The sequence below is a fragment of the Ambystoma mexicanum genome, chromosome 5q, assembly GCF_040938575.1.
Source record: "Ambystoma mexicanum isolate Mex_15411 chromosome 5q, UKY_AmexF1_1, whole genome shotgun sequence".
NCBI lineage: Eukaryota > Metazoa > Chordata > Amphibia > Caudata > Ambystomatidae > Ambystoma > Ambystoma mexicanum.
This window is the reverse complement of record NC_090933.1, coordinates 1,377,894,876-1,377,912,677: the sequence shown is the minus strand read 5'-3', so window position 1 is coordinate 1,377,912,677 and position 17,802 is coordinate 1,377,894,876. Positions and strand designations below refer to the sequence as shown.

At 47.8% G+C, this 17,802-nt stretch overlaps 1 protein-coding gene across 1 annotated transcript in view; it reads right to left on the bottom strand.

Moving 5' to 3' along the window:
• Nucleotides 1-256: 256 nt before the first annotated feature.
• LOC138498436 (zinc finger protein 91-like) overlaps nt 257-17,802 on the bottom strand; it is a 487,667-nt gene continuing 470,121 nt past the window's right edge. Inside the window, exon 5 of the mRNA XM_069622191.1 lies at nt 257-2,112. Coding sequence (XP_069478292.1) covers nt 476-2,112 — 1,637 coding nt within the window. The 3' untranslated portion in view covers nt 257-475. The remainder of the gene's footprint in view (nt 2,113-17,802) is intronic.

Below are 17,802 nucleotides of genomic sequence, written 5' to 3'. Positions count from 1 at the left end.
TGATACAGAACATTTCTTTTTGTGTGTTGGTGGCATTTGTGATTCTGTCATCATAATGCCTTCTCTTTGCCTTTTGAATTTCCTTCTTGTATGCGCGAATGTGCTTCTGGAACATTGTTTTTTTTGTCTGGATTGTAATCTTTCCTCCATTCCGTTTCCATATTTTTGTTTTCTTTTTTCATGGTGTTTAGTAGTGGGGTAAACCATTTTGCCATTGCTCTTTTTTTTGATGGTGTGATTGTTTTTTCTGGGGCCATCTTGTCGATTGTATCTGCAATCCATTTGTGTAGTATCTCAGCTTTCCGTCTAGGTCAGCTAGGTCCAGTTCTGTTGTTGAGGGCTTGGTTAACTTCAGTTGTTCGAATAGGTTGCCTTTTTTGACGTCTTTCCAGTTTCTTTTTGTGGTGGCTGTGAGTTTGTGATGAATGTGATGTTACTATGGGACGAGTGCAGTCTTCAAAGCTTCAAAGCTCTCCTAAAGACTAAATGCTCCTCCAGTCTTTTTAACATAATGGATCTTTTGATGCCTGGTCAGACTCGAAGGGTGACTGAAGCTTTTATTGCACTCTGTGCAAATGTAGGGTTTCCATCCTGTATGGATCAATACGTGCTTCATCAGTACCGAGGAGTTACTGAAGCCTTTCTTGCACTCTGTGCACTCGTATGGCTTTTCACCTGTATGGACCCTCTGATGGATAGCAAGATCTGAGGATTGTGTGAAACATTTTGTGCACTCCAGGCACTTGTACGGTTTCTCACCTTTATGGATCATGAGATGCCTTCTTAGAGTGGTGCAGCCACTAAAGCTTGTCTTGCACTCTGTGCACTTATAGGGTTTCTCTCCAGTATGGGTCCTCTGATGACTTCTCAGAACTGAGGATATACGGAAGCTTTTCTTGCACTCTGTGCACTTGTAGGGTTTCTCTCCAGTATGAATCCTCTGATGGCGTATCAAATACGAGGAGTTACTGAAGCCTTTCTTGCACTCTGTGCAAGTGTAGGGCTTCAACCCTGTGTGGATCCACTGATGGCTTCTCAGAGATGCGGGGTTACTGAATCTTTCCATGCACTCTGTGCACTTGTACGGCTTGTCCCCTGTATGGATCCTCTGATGCCTTCTCAGAGCAGAGGGATCACCAAATCTTTTCATGCACTCTGTGCACTTGTAGGGCGTCTCTCCTGTATGGGTCCTCTGATGGATAACTAGATCTGAGAAGTGTCTGAAACATTTTGAGCACTCCATGCACTTGTAGGGTTTCTCACCAGTATGGACCATCAGATGCCTTCTTAGAGCTGAGGAGTCACTAAAGCTTGTCTTGCACTCTTTGCACTTGAAGGGCTTCACCCCAGTATGGGTCCTCTGATGGATTCTCAGAGATCCGGGGTTACTGAATTTGTCCATGCACTCTGGGCACTTGTAGGGCTTCTCTCCTGTATGGGTCCTCTGATGGCTCCTCAGATCTGAGGAGCGACTGAATCTTTTCATGCACTCTGTGCACTTATAGTGCTTCTCCCCAGTATGGATCAATTGATGTCTGCTCAGTGCTACCGACCAACTGAAGCTTTTCTTGCACTCTGTGCACTTGTAGGGCCTCTCCCCAGTATGGATCATCTGATGCCTTTTTAGCCCTGAGGAATCCGCAAAGCATTTCATGCACTCTGTGCACTTGTACGGCCTCTCTCCAGTATGGATCCTCTGATGCCTTCTCAGAGCTGAGGGGTCACTGAATCGTTGCATGCACTCTGTGCATGTGTAGGGCTTCTCGCCAGTATGGGTCCTGTGATGCAGATATAGGTTGGATATCAGAGTGAAGCTTTTCTCACACTCTGTACACTTGTGCATTTTCTCCTCTGCATGGCATCTCTTGTGATTGGTCAGCCTGGACCTGTAAGGGAAGCACATCCCACAGTCACTGCAGGCAAATGTCTTCCCCTTAGTATGACTCCCCATAGATGTGTTGGGTGTTTGCCTCTGCTGAGGGGATGTTGAGTCCTGTACAGGGTCCGTGGGATCATGTTGCTCATCTTCTGTAGAGAGTCTCTCATTCCACTGTGTGTCCAATCCCCTCATGTTCATTCCCAGGCACTTGCTTTCAGTAACGGCTCCGGCCTCTGTTGAAAGAAGGAAAGATTATAGTTATAATTTCATGTCTCTGTAAATCTAGTGTAGAGGGGCCCCCATTCCCCCACAACACACCCAGTGACAGTGAGGGTCTATGTTTGTATCTCTGTCCATCAATTAAATACAGGACTTCAGAGAAAGTGACAATAACTGAAAAAAGCCTAAATTTAAATGCATAATTTTGCACAACAATTGATGTTATTGTGTCCACTTATTGAGTTGCTTACATTTTACGCCCCATATGTACACTCCTGAACACTTCATCCCACTGTCATTACCCACTCTAATTTTCCCTCCTGTTTATTTATTTTATTGTTTTGTTATAACGCCCTTAATACCCGAGTTTGGTTTCCAAGCACATATCCGGGATTCAAACCTATGTTGCTTTGTTGCCCCTCTGATATCCTCCCTTCCCATTGGCTCTTGTTTCTCCCCATTAAGGGTAAGAGATATACTTGTGGACATTCACATGTCATTGTATGTTTTCTTTAATTTGTCTAAAATGCACTTTTATGTTATTTATTTCCTCTGTACACACATGATTATTAGTATCTAGAATTTGTAATACATGCTTTTTTCAGAGGTTTATAGACAAAACCATGAGCTTGAAACCACAGTACACTCTAATAAAATCAAAATTATAAAAAGAATATGAATAATTCCACAATTATCTCCAAATGTATAGGAGAATACATAGTTTTTTGGTATATTGTATTGCAATTAAAAACAAGTAGTGGCAAAGCCGAAAGATTGTGCCTGTTATAATAAGTGCAGTCTGTGACCAGCTCCCATGAAACAGGCTGAGTGTTGGGACTGGCGTGAGCATCAGGGCTGGAACCCATCACAAACTCTGTGATGTAGCTCCAGAGATGATACAAATGCAGATCCCTCATGTCCATCACCAGTTCCAAGTCCAGTGATCCTCGCCAGAACTGGTATGACTCCTCCATTGCCGAGACTGAAAGGCCTGAGGAGATATAGAGGTCACCAAGCTACCTCACTGAGAAAAGCTGTATCTTTGGAGGGCTACGATGCAGCAGAAGTAAGGACATGTGCAGACTTGAACTCCACCAGTGCAGGAAGGAAAAAAAAACAGAAGAGTGGCCAACACTGTATACGCCTCCCAGAGACTCTGGAACCTCCTCCCCATCAACAACCGACTCGCTTCCTTGCTTCTACAGTACAGCAAGGAGCTCCTCTCTAACTTCTTGGTCCATACACCACATTAACTACCCCCCTACCTGAGACAGGATGATCTGAAGCTAAAGGATCGGCGATTGTTTTGAATCAAAGTTCGATTTTGCCTTTTCTATCTGAAACAGTGCCTTCTGCTGGGAATGGCAATAAAAGGCAAGTCAGAACATTGATCCTTAAATGAGTACTCTAATGAGGAGGAACCTAGTGGCCTTCAACCAACCCCGCTGACGAAGGTAAATGCCTTTGCCCATCTGACGGAAGCCCGTGTCAGCGATGTCCGTGGCCACTGTGATGACATGGTCCGATGCCACCTCGCCTTCTTGCAGAATCTCGAGCGCTTCCACTCTCTTGTCATCGGGAAGGAAATCCAGGAGGGGAGCGATCTTGAACCACAGCTTCCTGTCATAATGGGCCACGATAGCTAAGGCGTTGGCCGCCTTGATCGTCGATGAGATGACCCGCCGCCCCATGGTGTCCAGCTTCTTTCACTCGCCATCCGGGGGGGAAGAGGACATCAACATCGAAGATCCGGAGGACGACTTCTTCGCCGCCGCCGAGACCATCGTGTCAGGGGACGGTTGGGTTCTGAGACACTTGGGTGCCGAGTTCGGCAACCTGTAATTGTTCTCGTACCGGTCCCTCTTCACCGGGGCAGAGGACGGGTTCTTCATGAGGGACAGCCCCTCGTCCCAAATGTCGTCCAATAAAGTGATAGAAAGAGCAAAGTCTTCCTCTTGGCCTCCCGGCGCTGGTACAGGAAGCCTTCCTTCTTCTTATCCTCGGGGGCTAGTTGAAACATCTCCGAGTCCATAGCGGTCATGGCGTGGAAAGAGCCAATCTCGTCGGATGGCGAGGCCCTGGGCACTGGCAACGGAGGTCCCCTCCGTCATCACCATCTGTACCAATGCGCGTCGTCGCCGTATCTGGTTCTGTATCATCCGTCGGAAGAGGGGATGGTGGCGAAGGATGTCAAGGAGGTGGATGATGGACTCTCCTTCTCTTGATGAGGGGTTCCCCCGACAGCCCTGGCGCTACGGGATCTCCCGCCGGCAACATGGGCATCCTCGTCCGGAACTCTGAACACAAGGTGTGCAGTGCCTGTAGAATGTCCGCCAACACGTCCGCTGGCGGTAGTGGAGGTTGCTGTGGTGGCTGCAATGAGAGCGATGGCAGTGGCGTGATGTCCTCTGGCTCCTCACCACCCTGCTGCTCCTAGTTGGTATCCTCACTACTCTCCACATCTGCTTCGCCGGGGTCCTTCCCATAGGACCTGGTCTCGCCAAACTTTTTGTCCAATACGGCCTTCAGACCAGAAGGCTCCTCGGAGGAGATGCCCGAGCCCTGCAGGACTACCCCCCCCCCTTCTGCTCGACCAGCGGGGATGGTCTAGGGGAGAGGATCAGCATCGTCTTCACTGGTGTCTTCTTAAAGGGTAGAAAAGACGATTCCCTCCGGCCAGGCAGGGAAACTCTCATTTTAGGGGCCGCCATCCTGCGAGTCTGCATCCGCGGCCTTCGCTAGGGACGCCACCACTCCTTCCAGGGAAGACTTTGCCTGATGAACCTAGGCCTTCACAAGCTTAAGTGAGCTGGATGCCTTCACCGTAGGGGGAGGATCCGTGCCCCGCTCCGTCTTGGCTTTCTCTGTCGGAGTCGGCTGGGACTTCTCCAGAAGTTTACCTGGATGGTCCACCTTTCTCTTCTTCGCTGACCCAGAGGGTTTGCTCGTGGTCAAGGGGGCAAGAGACGCCGTTCCCGACCTGGCTGCCGAGGAGCCCGTCCCAATGGTGCTCTCGGTGCCCACGGGCTTGCTGTGCTTTGCCTTATGTTGGGCCCCCATCGCCGGAGCACCCTCAAAGGTCTTAGAAGACCGTTCAGTTTTCCTCCTGCTGGGTGAGGCTTGCTGCCCGGGGATCTTCGTCTGGAGCCATTCGGAGAGCCGCTTGCGACGGTCCTTCATGGTGCGAGGCACATATCCTTGCAGAACGCATAGGTCTCCTCCGCATGCGTTAGGTCAGAATGTAGGCAGTAAAGGCACAGGGAGTGCCCATTGTCCAGGAAAATGTTCCGTAGTCCACATCCAGGGCAGATCCTGAACAGAGGCGTTGAGTCTCCTTTATCTTCAGCCATGTCCACACGGAGTAGGCCTCAAAGAATCGTCTGGAATCCTCCAAGAAGGGAACTCGATGATAAATCACCCTTGAGGGGTGTAGAAAATTCAGAAAAATGGGTCCCCGTTAGTCGGATGAAAGATCGATGGAGCTTGAGGCTCAATTGGCCGAAAAAAAAAAAGAAAACTCTAAGAAAAAGCACAAAACGCAGTAAAAAGCAAGAGAGCTAATCACAAGGACTCCCACCACTGTAAGGTGCGGTCAAAATCTGAAGATGGCTGCCAGAGGAGGGGCTTAGGAAGAGGGCATTCATTGGCTGGGGGCAGTCTGACCCAGAGACCAGTGATTGGTTGTTAGGAGAAGGACAATTCAGAAGTGAAACTGAAACTGATTTTTTCTTTACCGAGGATTGCCAGCCTTACGACAAGGAATATTCATGAGCATGTGAATCCGTGCCAGATCCCATGCTGGAGAAGTTACCAACTCCTCCTGGTACTGCTTTCTCCTGATAAACACGCCATCCCAATGATACCAACTACTCCTGGTACCGCTTTCTCCTGATAAACACGCCATCAGAATGATATCAACTCCTTCTGGTACCACCTTTGCCTGATAAACACGCCATCACGATGTCACCAACTCCTCCTGGTACCGCATTCCTCCTTATAAACGCGCCATCCCAATGATACCAACTACTCCTGGTACCGCTTTCTCCTGATAAACACGCCATCAGAATGTTACCAACTCCTCCTGGTACTGCTTTTTCTTGATAAACACGCCATCACAATGATACCAACTTCTCCTGGTACTGGTTTTTCCTGATAAACACTACATCACGATGTTACCAACTCCTCCGGCTACCACTTTCTCCTGATAAACACGCCATCCCGATGTCACCAACTACTCCTGGTACCGCTTTCTCCTGCTAAACACTACATCAATATGTTACCAACTCCTCCGGGTACGGCTTTCTCCTGATAAACACCCCATTCCAATGTCACCAACTCCTGCTGGTACCGCTTTCTCCTGATAAACGCGCCATCCCAATGATACCGACTCCTCCTGGTACCTCCTTCTCCTTATAAACACGTCATCCCAATGATACCAACTCCTCCTGGTACCGCTTTCTCCTGATAAACACGTCATCCCAATGATAACAACTCCTCCTGGTACCGCTTTCTCCTGATAACCACGTCATCCCAATGATACCAACTCCTCCTGGTAGCGCTTTCTCCTGCTAAACACTACATCAATATTTTACCAACTCTTCCTTGTACCGCTTTCTCCTGATAAACACGTCATCCCAATGATACCAACTCCTCCTGGTACCGCTTTCTCCTAATAAACACATCATCCCAATGATACCAACTCCTCCTGGTACCGCTTTCTCCTGATAAACAAGTCATCCCAATGCTACCAACTCCTCCTGGTACCGCTTTCTCCTGATAAACATGCCATCCCAATGATACCAACTCCTGCTGATACCGCTTTCTCCTGATAAACGCGCCATCCCAATGATACCAACTCCTCCTGGTACCGCTTTTTCCTGATAAACATGTCATCCCAATGATACCAACTCCTCCTGGTACCGCTTTCTCCTGCTAAACACTACATCAATATGTTACCAACTCCTCCTTGTACAGCTTTCTCCTGCTAAACACTACATCAATATGTTACCAACTCCTCCTTGTACAGCTTTCTCCTGATAAACACGTCATCCCAATGATACCAACTTCTCCTGGTACTGGTTTTTCCTGATAAACACATCATCCCAATGATACCAACTCCTCCTGGTACCGCTTTCTCCTGATAAACAAGTCATCCCAATGCTACCAACTCCTCCTGGTACCGCTTTCTCCTGATAAACATGCCATCCCAATGATACCAACTCCTGCTGATACCGCTTTCTCCTGATAAACGCGCCATCCCAATGATACCAACTCCTCCTGGTACCGCTTTCTCCTGATAAACACGTCATCCCAATGATACCAACTCCTCCTGGTAGCGCTTTCTCCTGCTAAACACTACATCAATATGTTACCAACTCCTCCTTGTACAGCTTTCTCCTGATAAACACGTCATCCCAATGATACCAACTTCTCCTGGTACTGGTTTTTCCTGATAAACACTACATCACGATGTTACCAACTCCTCCGGGTACCACTTTCTCCTGATAAACACGCCATCCCGATGTCACCAACTACTCCTGGTACCGCTTTCTCCTGCTAAACACTACATCAATATGTTAACAACTCCTCCGAGTACGGCTTTCTCCTGATAAATACGCCATTCCAATGTCACCAACTCCTGCTGGTACCGCTTTCTCCTGATAAACGCGCCATCCCAATGATACCGACTCCTCCTGGTACCTCCTTTTCCTGATAAACGCGCCATTCCAATGATACCAACTCCTCCTGGTACCTTCTTCTCCTTATAAACACGCCATCCTAATGATACCAACTCCTCCTGGTACCGGTTTCTCCTGATAAACACGCCATCACAATGTTATCAACTCCTCCTGGTCCTGCTTTCTCCTGATAAACATGTCATCCCAATGATACCAACTCCTCCTGGTACCGGTTTCTCCTGATAAACATGCCCTCATGATGTTACCAACTCCTCCTGGTACCGCTTTCTCCTGATAAACACGGCATCACAATGTTATCAACTCCTCCTGGTACTGCTTTATCCTGATAAACACGACATCCCAATGATACCAACTCCTCCTGGTACCGCTTTCTCCTGATAAATAACGGCATCCTAATGATACCAACTCCTCCTGTTACCGCTTTCTCCTGATAAACATGCCATCACAATGTTATCAACTCCTCTTGGTACTGCTTTCTCCTGATAAACACATCATCCCAATGATACCAACTCCTCCTGGTACTGCTTTCTCCTGATAAACACGTCATCACAATGTTATCAACTCCTCCTGGTACTGCTTTCTCCTGATAAACATGTCATCCCAATGATACCAACTCCTCCTGGTACTGCTTTCTCCTGATAAACATGTCATACCAATGATACCAACTGCTCCTGGTAGCGCTTTCTCCTGATAAACACGTCATCCCAATGATACCAACTCCTCCTGGTAGCGCTTTCTCCTGCTAAACACTACATCAATATGTTACCACCTCCTCCTTGTACCGCTTTCTCCTGATAAACACGTCATCCCAATGATACCAACTCCTCCTGGTACCGCTTTCTCCTGATAAACACGTCATCCCAATGATACCAACTCCTCCTGGTACCGCTTTCTCCTGATAAACACGTCATCCCAATGATACCAATTCCTCCTGGTACCACTTTCTCCTGATAAACACGTCATCCCAATGATACCAACTCCTCCTGGTACCGCTTTCTCCTGATAAACACGTCATCCCAATGATACCAACTCCTCCTGGTACCGCTTTCTCCTGATAAACGCGCCATCCCAATGATACCAACTCCTCCTTGTACCGCTTTCTCCTGATAAACACACCATCATGATGTTACCAACTCCTCCTGGTACCGCCTTCTCCTGATAAACACGTCATCCCAATGATACCAACTCCCCCTGGTCCTGCTTTCTCCTGATAAACACGTCATCCCAATAATACCAACTCCTCCTGGTACCGGTTTCTCCTGATAAACACGTCATCCCAAAGATACCAACTCCTCCTGGTAGCACTTTCTCCTGATAAACACGTCATCCCAATGATACCAACTCCTCCTGGTACCGCTTTCTCTTGATAAACACGTCATCCCAATGATACCAACTCCTCCTGGTAGCACTTTCTCCTGATAAACACGTCATCCCAATGATACCAACTCCTCCTGGTACCGCTTTCTCCTGATAAACATGCCATCATGATGTTACCAACTCCTCCTGGTAGCGCTTTCTCCTGATAATCACGTCATCCCAATGATACCATCTCCTCCTGGTACCGCTTTCTCCTGATAAACACATCATCCCAATGATACCAACTCCTCCTGGTAGCACTTTCTCCTGATAAACACATCATCCCAATGATATCAACTCCTCCTGGTACTGCTTTCTCCTGATAAACACGTCATCCCAATGATACCAACTCCTCCTGGTACCGCTTTCTCCTGATAAACACGTCATCCCAATGATACCAACTCCTCCTGGTAGCACTTTCTCCTGATAAACACATCATCCCAATGATATCAACTCTTCCTGGTACCGCTTTCTCCTGATAAACACGTCATCCCAATGATACCAACTCCTCCTGGTAGCGCTTTCTCCTGCTAAACACTACATCCATATGTTACCAACTCCTCCTGGTAGCGCTTTCTCCTGCTAAACACTACATCCATATGTTACCAACTCCTCCTTGTACCGCTTTCTCCTGATAAACACGTCATCCCAATGATACCAACTCCTCCTGGTACCGCTTTCTCCTGATAAAAACGTCATCCCAATGATACCAACTCCTCCTTGTACCTCTTTCTCCTGATAAACACACCATCAATATGTTACCAACTCCTCCTTGTACCGCTTTCTCCTGATAAACACGTCATCCCAATGATACCAACTCCTCCTGGTACCGCTTTCTCCTGATAAACATGCCATCCCAATGATACCAACTCCTGCTGATACCGCCTTCTCCTGATAAACGCGCCATCCCAATGATACCAACTCCTCCTGGTACCGCTTTCTCCTGATAAACACGTCATCCCAATGATACCAACTCCTCCTGGTAGCGCTTTCTCCTGCTAAACACTACATCAATATGTTACCAACTCCTCCTTGTACCGCTTTCTCCTGATAAACACGCCATTCCAATGATACCAACTCCTCCTGGTACCGCTTTCTCCTGATAAACACGTCATCCCAATGATACCAACTCCTCCTGGTACCGCTTTCTCCTGATAAACACGTCATCCCAATGATACCAATTCCTCCTGGTACCGCTTTCTCCTGATAAACACGTCATCCCAATGATACCAACTCCTCCTGGTACGGCTTTCTCCTGATAAACACGTCATCCCAATGATACCAACTCCTCCTGGTACGGCTTTCTCCTGATAAACACGTCATCCCAATGATACCAACTCCTCCTCTACCGCTTTCTCCGGATAAACACGTCATCCCAATGATACCAACTCCTCCTGGTACCGCTTTCTCCTGATAAACGCGCCATCCCAATGATACCAACTCCTCCTTGTACCGCTTTCTCCTGATAAACACGCCATCATGATGTTACCAACTCCTCCTGGTACCGCCTTCTCCTGATAAACACGTCATCCCAATGATACCAACTCCTCCTGGTATCGCTTTCTCCTGCTAAACACTACATCAATATGTTACCAACTCCTCCTTGTACCGCTTTCTCCTGATAAACACTTCATCCCAATGATACGAACTCCTCCTGGTACCGCTTTCTCCTGATAAACATGTAATCCCAATGATACCAACTCCTCCTGGTACCGCTTTCTCCTGATAAACACATCATCCCAATGATACGAACTCCTTCTGGTACCGCTTTCTCCTGATAAACACGTCATCCCAATGATAACAACTCCTCCTGGTACCGCTTTCTCCTGATAACCACGTCATCCCAATGATACCAACTCCTCCTGGTAGCGCTTTCTCCTGCTAAACACTACATCAATATTTTACCAACTCCTCCTTGTACCGCTTTCTCCTGATAAACACGTCATCCCAATGATACCAACTCCTCCTGGTACCGCTTTCTCCTGATAAACACGTCATCCCATTGATAACAACTCCTCCTGGTACCGCTTTCTCCTGATAACCACGTCATCCCAATGATACCAACTCCTCCTGGTAGCGCTTTCTCCTGCTAAACACTACATCAATATTTTACCAACTCTTCCTTGTACCGCTTTCTCCTGATAAACACGTCATCCCAATGATACCAACTCCTCCTGGTACCGCTTTCTCCTAATAAACACATCATCCCAATGATACCAACTCCTCCTGGTACCGCTTTCTCCTGATAAACAAGTCATCCCAATGCTACCAACTCCTCCTGGTACCGCTTTCTCCTGATAAACATGCCATCCCAATGATACCAACTCCTGCTGATACCGCTTTCTCCTGATAAACGCGCCATCCCAATGATACCAACTCCTCCTGGTACCGCTTTTTCCTGATAAACATGTCATCCCAATGATACCAACTCCTCCTGGTACCGCTTTCTCCTGCTAAACACTACATCAATATGTTACCAACTCCTCCTTGTACAGCTTTCTCCTGCTAAACACTACATCAATATGTTACCAACTCCTCCTTGTACAGCTTTCTCCTGATAAACACGTCATCCCAATGATACCAACTTCTCCTGGTACTGGTTTTTCCTGATAAACACATCATCCCAATGATACCAACTCCTCCTGGTACCGCTTTCTCCTGATAAACAAGTCATCCCAATGCTACCAACTCCTCCTGGTACCGCTTTCTCCTGATAAACATGCCATCCCAATGATACCAACTCCTGCTGATACCGCTTTCTCCTGATAAACGCGCCATCCCAATGATACCAACTCCTCCTGGTACCGCTTTCTCCTGATAAACACGTCATCCCAATGATACCAACTCCTCCTGGTAGCGCTTTCTCCTGCTAAACACTACATCAATATGTTACCAACTCCTCCTTGTACAGCTTTCTCCTGATAAACACGTCATCCCAATGATACCAACTTCTCCTGGTACTGGTTTTTCCTGATAAACACTACATCACGATGTTACCAACTCCTCCGGGTACCACTTTCTCCTGATAAACACGCCATCCCGATGTCACCAACTATTCCTGGTACCGCTTTCTCCTGCTAAACACTACATCAATATGTTAACAACTCCTCCGAGTACGGCTTTCTCCTGATAAATACGCCATTCCAATGTCACCAACTCCTGCTGGTACCGCTTTCTCCTGATAAACGCGCCATCCCAATGATACCGACTCCTCCTGGTACCTCCTTCTCCTTATAAACACGCCATCCCAATGATATCAACTCCTCCTGGTACCGGTTTCTCCTGATAAACGCGCCATTCCAATGATACCAACTCCTCCTGGTACCTTCTTCTCCTTATAAACACGCCATCCTAATGATACCAACTCCTCCTGGTACCGGTTTCTCCTGATAAACACGCCATCACAATGTTATCAACTCCTCCTGGTCCTGCTTTCTCCTGATAAACATGTCATCCCAATGATACCAACTCCTCCTGGTACCGGTTTCTCCTGATAAACATGCCCTCATGATGTTACCAACTCCTCCTGGTACCGCTTTCTCCTGATAAACGCGTCATCCCAATTATACCAACTCCTTCTGGTACCGCTTTCTCCTGATAAACACATCATCCCAATGATACCAACTCCCGCTGATACCGCTTTCTCCTGATAATGTTACTCACCAACCAGGATGAGGATAAGGAGGTGACCAGGACCGGGATTCGCAGGGTTTGATTGAAGAGCTCGGATGGGGCCTCCAACCGAGCCTCCTCTCTGTGAGGGAATAGATCTTTAAAATGATATGACCCCCTACTGATTAAAACAGTACAAGAGCCCGATCACCCAAAAGAGCGGGGAGAACACACCGCCATGGTTTACCAGCTGTAAAAATAAAGAAGAAGAGATGAGTTCTATAATTGCAGACCGGGGATGGATTATTTCTACCTCAAGATAATATCCCTGTCAAGACTATTCAAGGAACTATGACAATAGGTTGGAATAGGAAAGAAACACTCCTTACCACTAGTAGTGTTGGGATCAATCCAAGGTGAAACAAACGGCAGTGTAAAATAATAAATGGGAATGTTAGTGAGGGTTCTAACCCGAACGGCACGAGGAGCGCACTAGTTCCGGGTTGGTGCACACTCTGCGCAGCGTCCCCCTGTGCACTTGTTGAAGAAAGGTAAACACAATTCCCAATGTCCGATATCAGACTTGATAGAAATGTCAATGAATCCCAGACGGTAATCCTGTTAGAAGTGCAGTTCGGGGCTAGGAGCAAGACTTGAAAGGGTCCTGTTAACGTGCGGGCAGCAGAAGTACAAAATCGATTTGGCAAGGCAGTCTGTGAAAACAGGAAATAGGTCCTGGTACACTAACCTGGCAGTAAAGTACAAAGCAGCAGACAAGACGGTCCGTTAGGCAGGCAAAGGTCAAGAATTCCAGATATTCAAGAAAGGACGAAGACGAAACTTCAAAGGCGTCAGCAACTTCAATCAGAAGCAGCGAGCCGAATGAAAAGACTGCATTTATACGAAAGAGAAAGCAAAACGTCAGAGCATGGTGATTGGAGGCGCAGGGCACATGATAGTGCAGTGGAGGATCATGGTACTCGTAGTTTGTTCAATCCCTGCCGCAATCTCCATTGTGAAAGGAACGGGGGAATGAAGCGCCGCACACCATAAGGAAGGAAAACAGGTTTGTGCGTACCTTTTAAAGAACAAGCCCGTCTTCTGGAGTGATGTGCATGGCGGGGTGTAACAGATAAAAGTGCCATCCCAATGATACCAACTCCTTCTGGTAGCGCTTTCTCCTGATAAACACGTCATCCCAATGATACCAACTCCTCCTTGTACCGCTTTCGCCTGATAAACACGTCATCCCAATGATACCAACTCCTCCTGGTAGCGCTTTCTCCTGATAAACACGTCATCCCAATGATACCAACTCCTCCTGGTAGCGCTTTCTCCTGATAAACACGTCATCCCAATGATACCAACTCCTCCTGGTACCGCTTTCTCCTGATAAACGCGTCATCCCAATGATACCAACTCCTCCTGGTACCGCTTTCTCCTGATAAACACGTCATCCCAATGATACCAACTCCTCCTGGTAGCGCTTTCTCCTGATAAACACGTCATCCCAATGATACCAACTCCTCCTGGTACCGCTTTCTCCTGATAAACGCGTCATCCCAATGATACCAACTCCTCCTGGTACCGCTTTCTCCTGATAACAACGTCATCCCAATGATACCAACTCCTCCTGGTAGCGCTTTCTCCTGATAAACACGTCATCCCAATGATACCAACTCCTCCTGGTAGCGCTTTCTCCTTATAAACACGACATCCCAATGATACCAACTCCTCCTGGTAGCACTTTCTCCTGATAAACACATCATCCCAATGATATCAACTCTTCCTGGTACCGCTTTCTCCTGATAAACGCGCCATCCCAATGATATCAACTCTTCCTGGTACCGCTTTCTCCTGATAAACACGTCATCCCAATGATACCAACTCCTTCTGGTAGCGCTTTCTCCTGATAAACACGTCATCCCAATGATACCAACTCCTCCTGGTACCGCTTTCGCCTGATAAACACGTCATCCCAATGATACCAACTCCTCCTGGTACCGCTTTCTCCTGATAAACACGTCATCCCAATGATACCAACTCCTCCTGGTAGCGCTTTCTCCTGATAAACACGTCATCCCAATGATACCAACTCCTCCTGGTACCGCTTTCTCCTGATAAACGCGTCATCCCAATGATACCAACTCCTCCTGGTACCGCTTTCTCCTGATAACAACGTCATCCCAATGATACCAACTCCTCCTGGTAGCGCTTTCTCCTGATAAACACGTCATCCCAATGATACCAACTCCTCCTGGTAGCGCTTTCTCCTTATAAACACGACATTCCAATGATACCAACTCCTCCTGGTACCGCTTTCTTCTGATAAACGCGTCATCCCAATGATACCAACTCCTCCTTGTACCGCTTTATCCTGATAAACGTGTCATCCCAATGATACCAACTCCTGCTGGTACCGCTTTCTCCTGATAAACACGTCATCCCAATGATACCAACTCCTCCTGGTACCGCTTTCTCCTGATAAACACGTCATCCCAATGATACCAACTCCTCCTGGTACCGCTTTCTCCTGATAAACACGTCATCCCAATGATACCAAGTCCTCCTGGTACCGCTTTCTCCTGATAAACTCGTCATCCCAATGATACCAACTCCTCCTGGTAGCGCTTTCTCCTGATAAACACGTCATCCCAATGATACCAACTCCTCCTGGTAGCGCTTTCTCCTGATAAACACGTCATCCCAATGATACCAACTCCTCCTGGTACCGCTTTCTCCTGATAAACGTGTCATCCCAATGATACCAACTCCTCCTGGTACCGCTTTCTCCTGATAAACACGTCATCGCAATGATACCAACTCCTCCTGGTACCGCTTTCTCCTGATAAACGCGTCATCGCAATGATACCAACTCCTCCTGGTACCGCTTTCTCCTGATAAACGCGTCATCCCAATGATACCAACTCCTCCTGGTACCGCTTTCTCCTGATAAACACGTCATCCCAATGATACCAACTCCTCCTGGTAGCGCTTTCTCCTGATAAACACGTCATCCCAATGATACCAACTCCTCCTGGTACCGCTTTCTCCTGATAAACACGTCATCCCAATGATACCAACTCCTCCTGGTAGCGCTTTCTCCTGATAAACTCGTCATCCCAATGATACCAAGTCCTCCTGGTACCGCTTTCTCCTGATAAACTCGTCATCCCAATGATACCAACTCCTCCTGGTACCGCTTTCTCCTGATAAACTCGTCATCCCAATGATACCAAGTCCTCCTGGTACCGCTTTCTCCTGATAAACTCGTCATCCCAATGATACCAACTCCTCCTGGTACCGCTTTCTCCTGATAAACACGCCATCCCAATGATATCAACTCTTCCTGGTACCGCTTTCTCCTGATAAACACGACATTCCAATGATACCAAGTCCTCCTGGTACCGCTTTCTCCTGATAAACTCGTCATCCCAATGATACCAACTCCTCCTGGTACCGCTTTCTCCTGATAAACACGACATTCCAATGATACCAAGTCCTCCTGGTACCGCTTTCTCCTGATAAACTCGTCATCCCAATGATACCAACTCCTCCTGGTACCGCTTTCTCCTGATAAACACGCCATCCCAATGATATCAACTCTTCCTGGTACCGCTTTCTCCTGATAAACACGACATTCCAATGATACCAAGTCCTCCTGGTACCGCTTTCTCCTGATAAACTCGTCATCCCAATGATACCACTTTCTCCTGATAAACTCGTCATCCCAATGATACCACTTTCTCCTGATAAACTCGTCATCCCAATGATACCAACTCCTCCTGGTACCGCTTTCTCCTGATAAACACGACATTCCAATGATACCAAATCCTCCTGGTACCGGTTTCTCCTGATAAACGCGCCATCCCAATGATACCAAGTCCTCCTGCTCCTTCTCCCACTCTCACCTCTACTTCCTACAACTCAAGTCCTTTCGTCGCCTTCCACCTCTCTCAAAGCGCCTGCTCCAGTAGCCCCCACAGTCCTATTGGGCATGCGTGCATTCATGCTGTCTTCCTTCCGCTCCTGGTTTGTATTCTTACTGAGGCTCAACACTGTCTTTTGATCGGGTAAAGGCTCGGGTTTAGGTGCTGCCCCTCCCTGCACATGGGGCTACTATGGCTGGGGGATGGGCCCAGCCTTCAACTGGGCAGTCCAGCAGATTCTCAGCAGATAGCTCAGCGTGTGAACATCTGCATGACATCTGGCAGGCTATTATTTTGCACGTCTGATGCACACAGTGGAATTGGCATGCTGCACCCCCAGAATGAGAGGCTACTGTGCTGCACCCCCAGAATGAGAGAAAGCTGGGGACAAGCAACATTGTACAGGCATGACCTCAGAGGTCATCATGGGTTTGAGTGAATGGAAATCTTGTCCCTTGATAGGAGGTGCATCGTTTCCTAGCCTGGAGCAGAAGGTTTGCTTAGAGGGTGTGGACGGTCTTTTAGGGAGGTTGGAGTGGAGATGCCCGTCATTCCTGAGGGTTCAATGGCCCTTGGAAGGGGCAAGGCTGCCATCTGTCCTGACAGTGTTTAAGGATGGTAAGGGCTGGAGTTCTGGCACCACGGAGGGCCATGTGATTGCCCCCTGACATATAAAGGGGGGCGGGAGAGGAGAACCAGTGGTTCCTACCCATCGCACCCCAGGCCAACCATCCACTAGCTCAGCTAGGCAGCCACCCCACCGAGTGCCTCCCTCTGCACCTTGGTAGCTGCCAGCACCAGGCATGGCGACTTCGACAGAATGCATAATTACAGGGAATCATTGGGTAAGTTGTGAGAAACAGAAGCTCACTTTTTTTCTAGAAGGTCACAGTGGCACTTTTTAAATCTTATTTTTCAGAACTGAATATATTTTGCAACCATAACGTAGACAAAGAAAAAATAAATCTTATTGCCAGCTGACCCGACATCTACATGGCATTTATGTGTGCTCGTGGTATGTCATACAATGTCCCTAAGCCGACCGCAGCAGCCCCGCGGTAGCACCAGCCGGCCACTTTAGAAAACGAGAAATGGCGGCCCAGGGCGG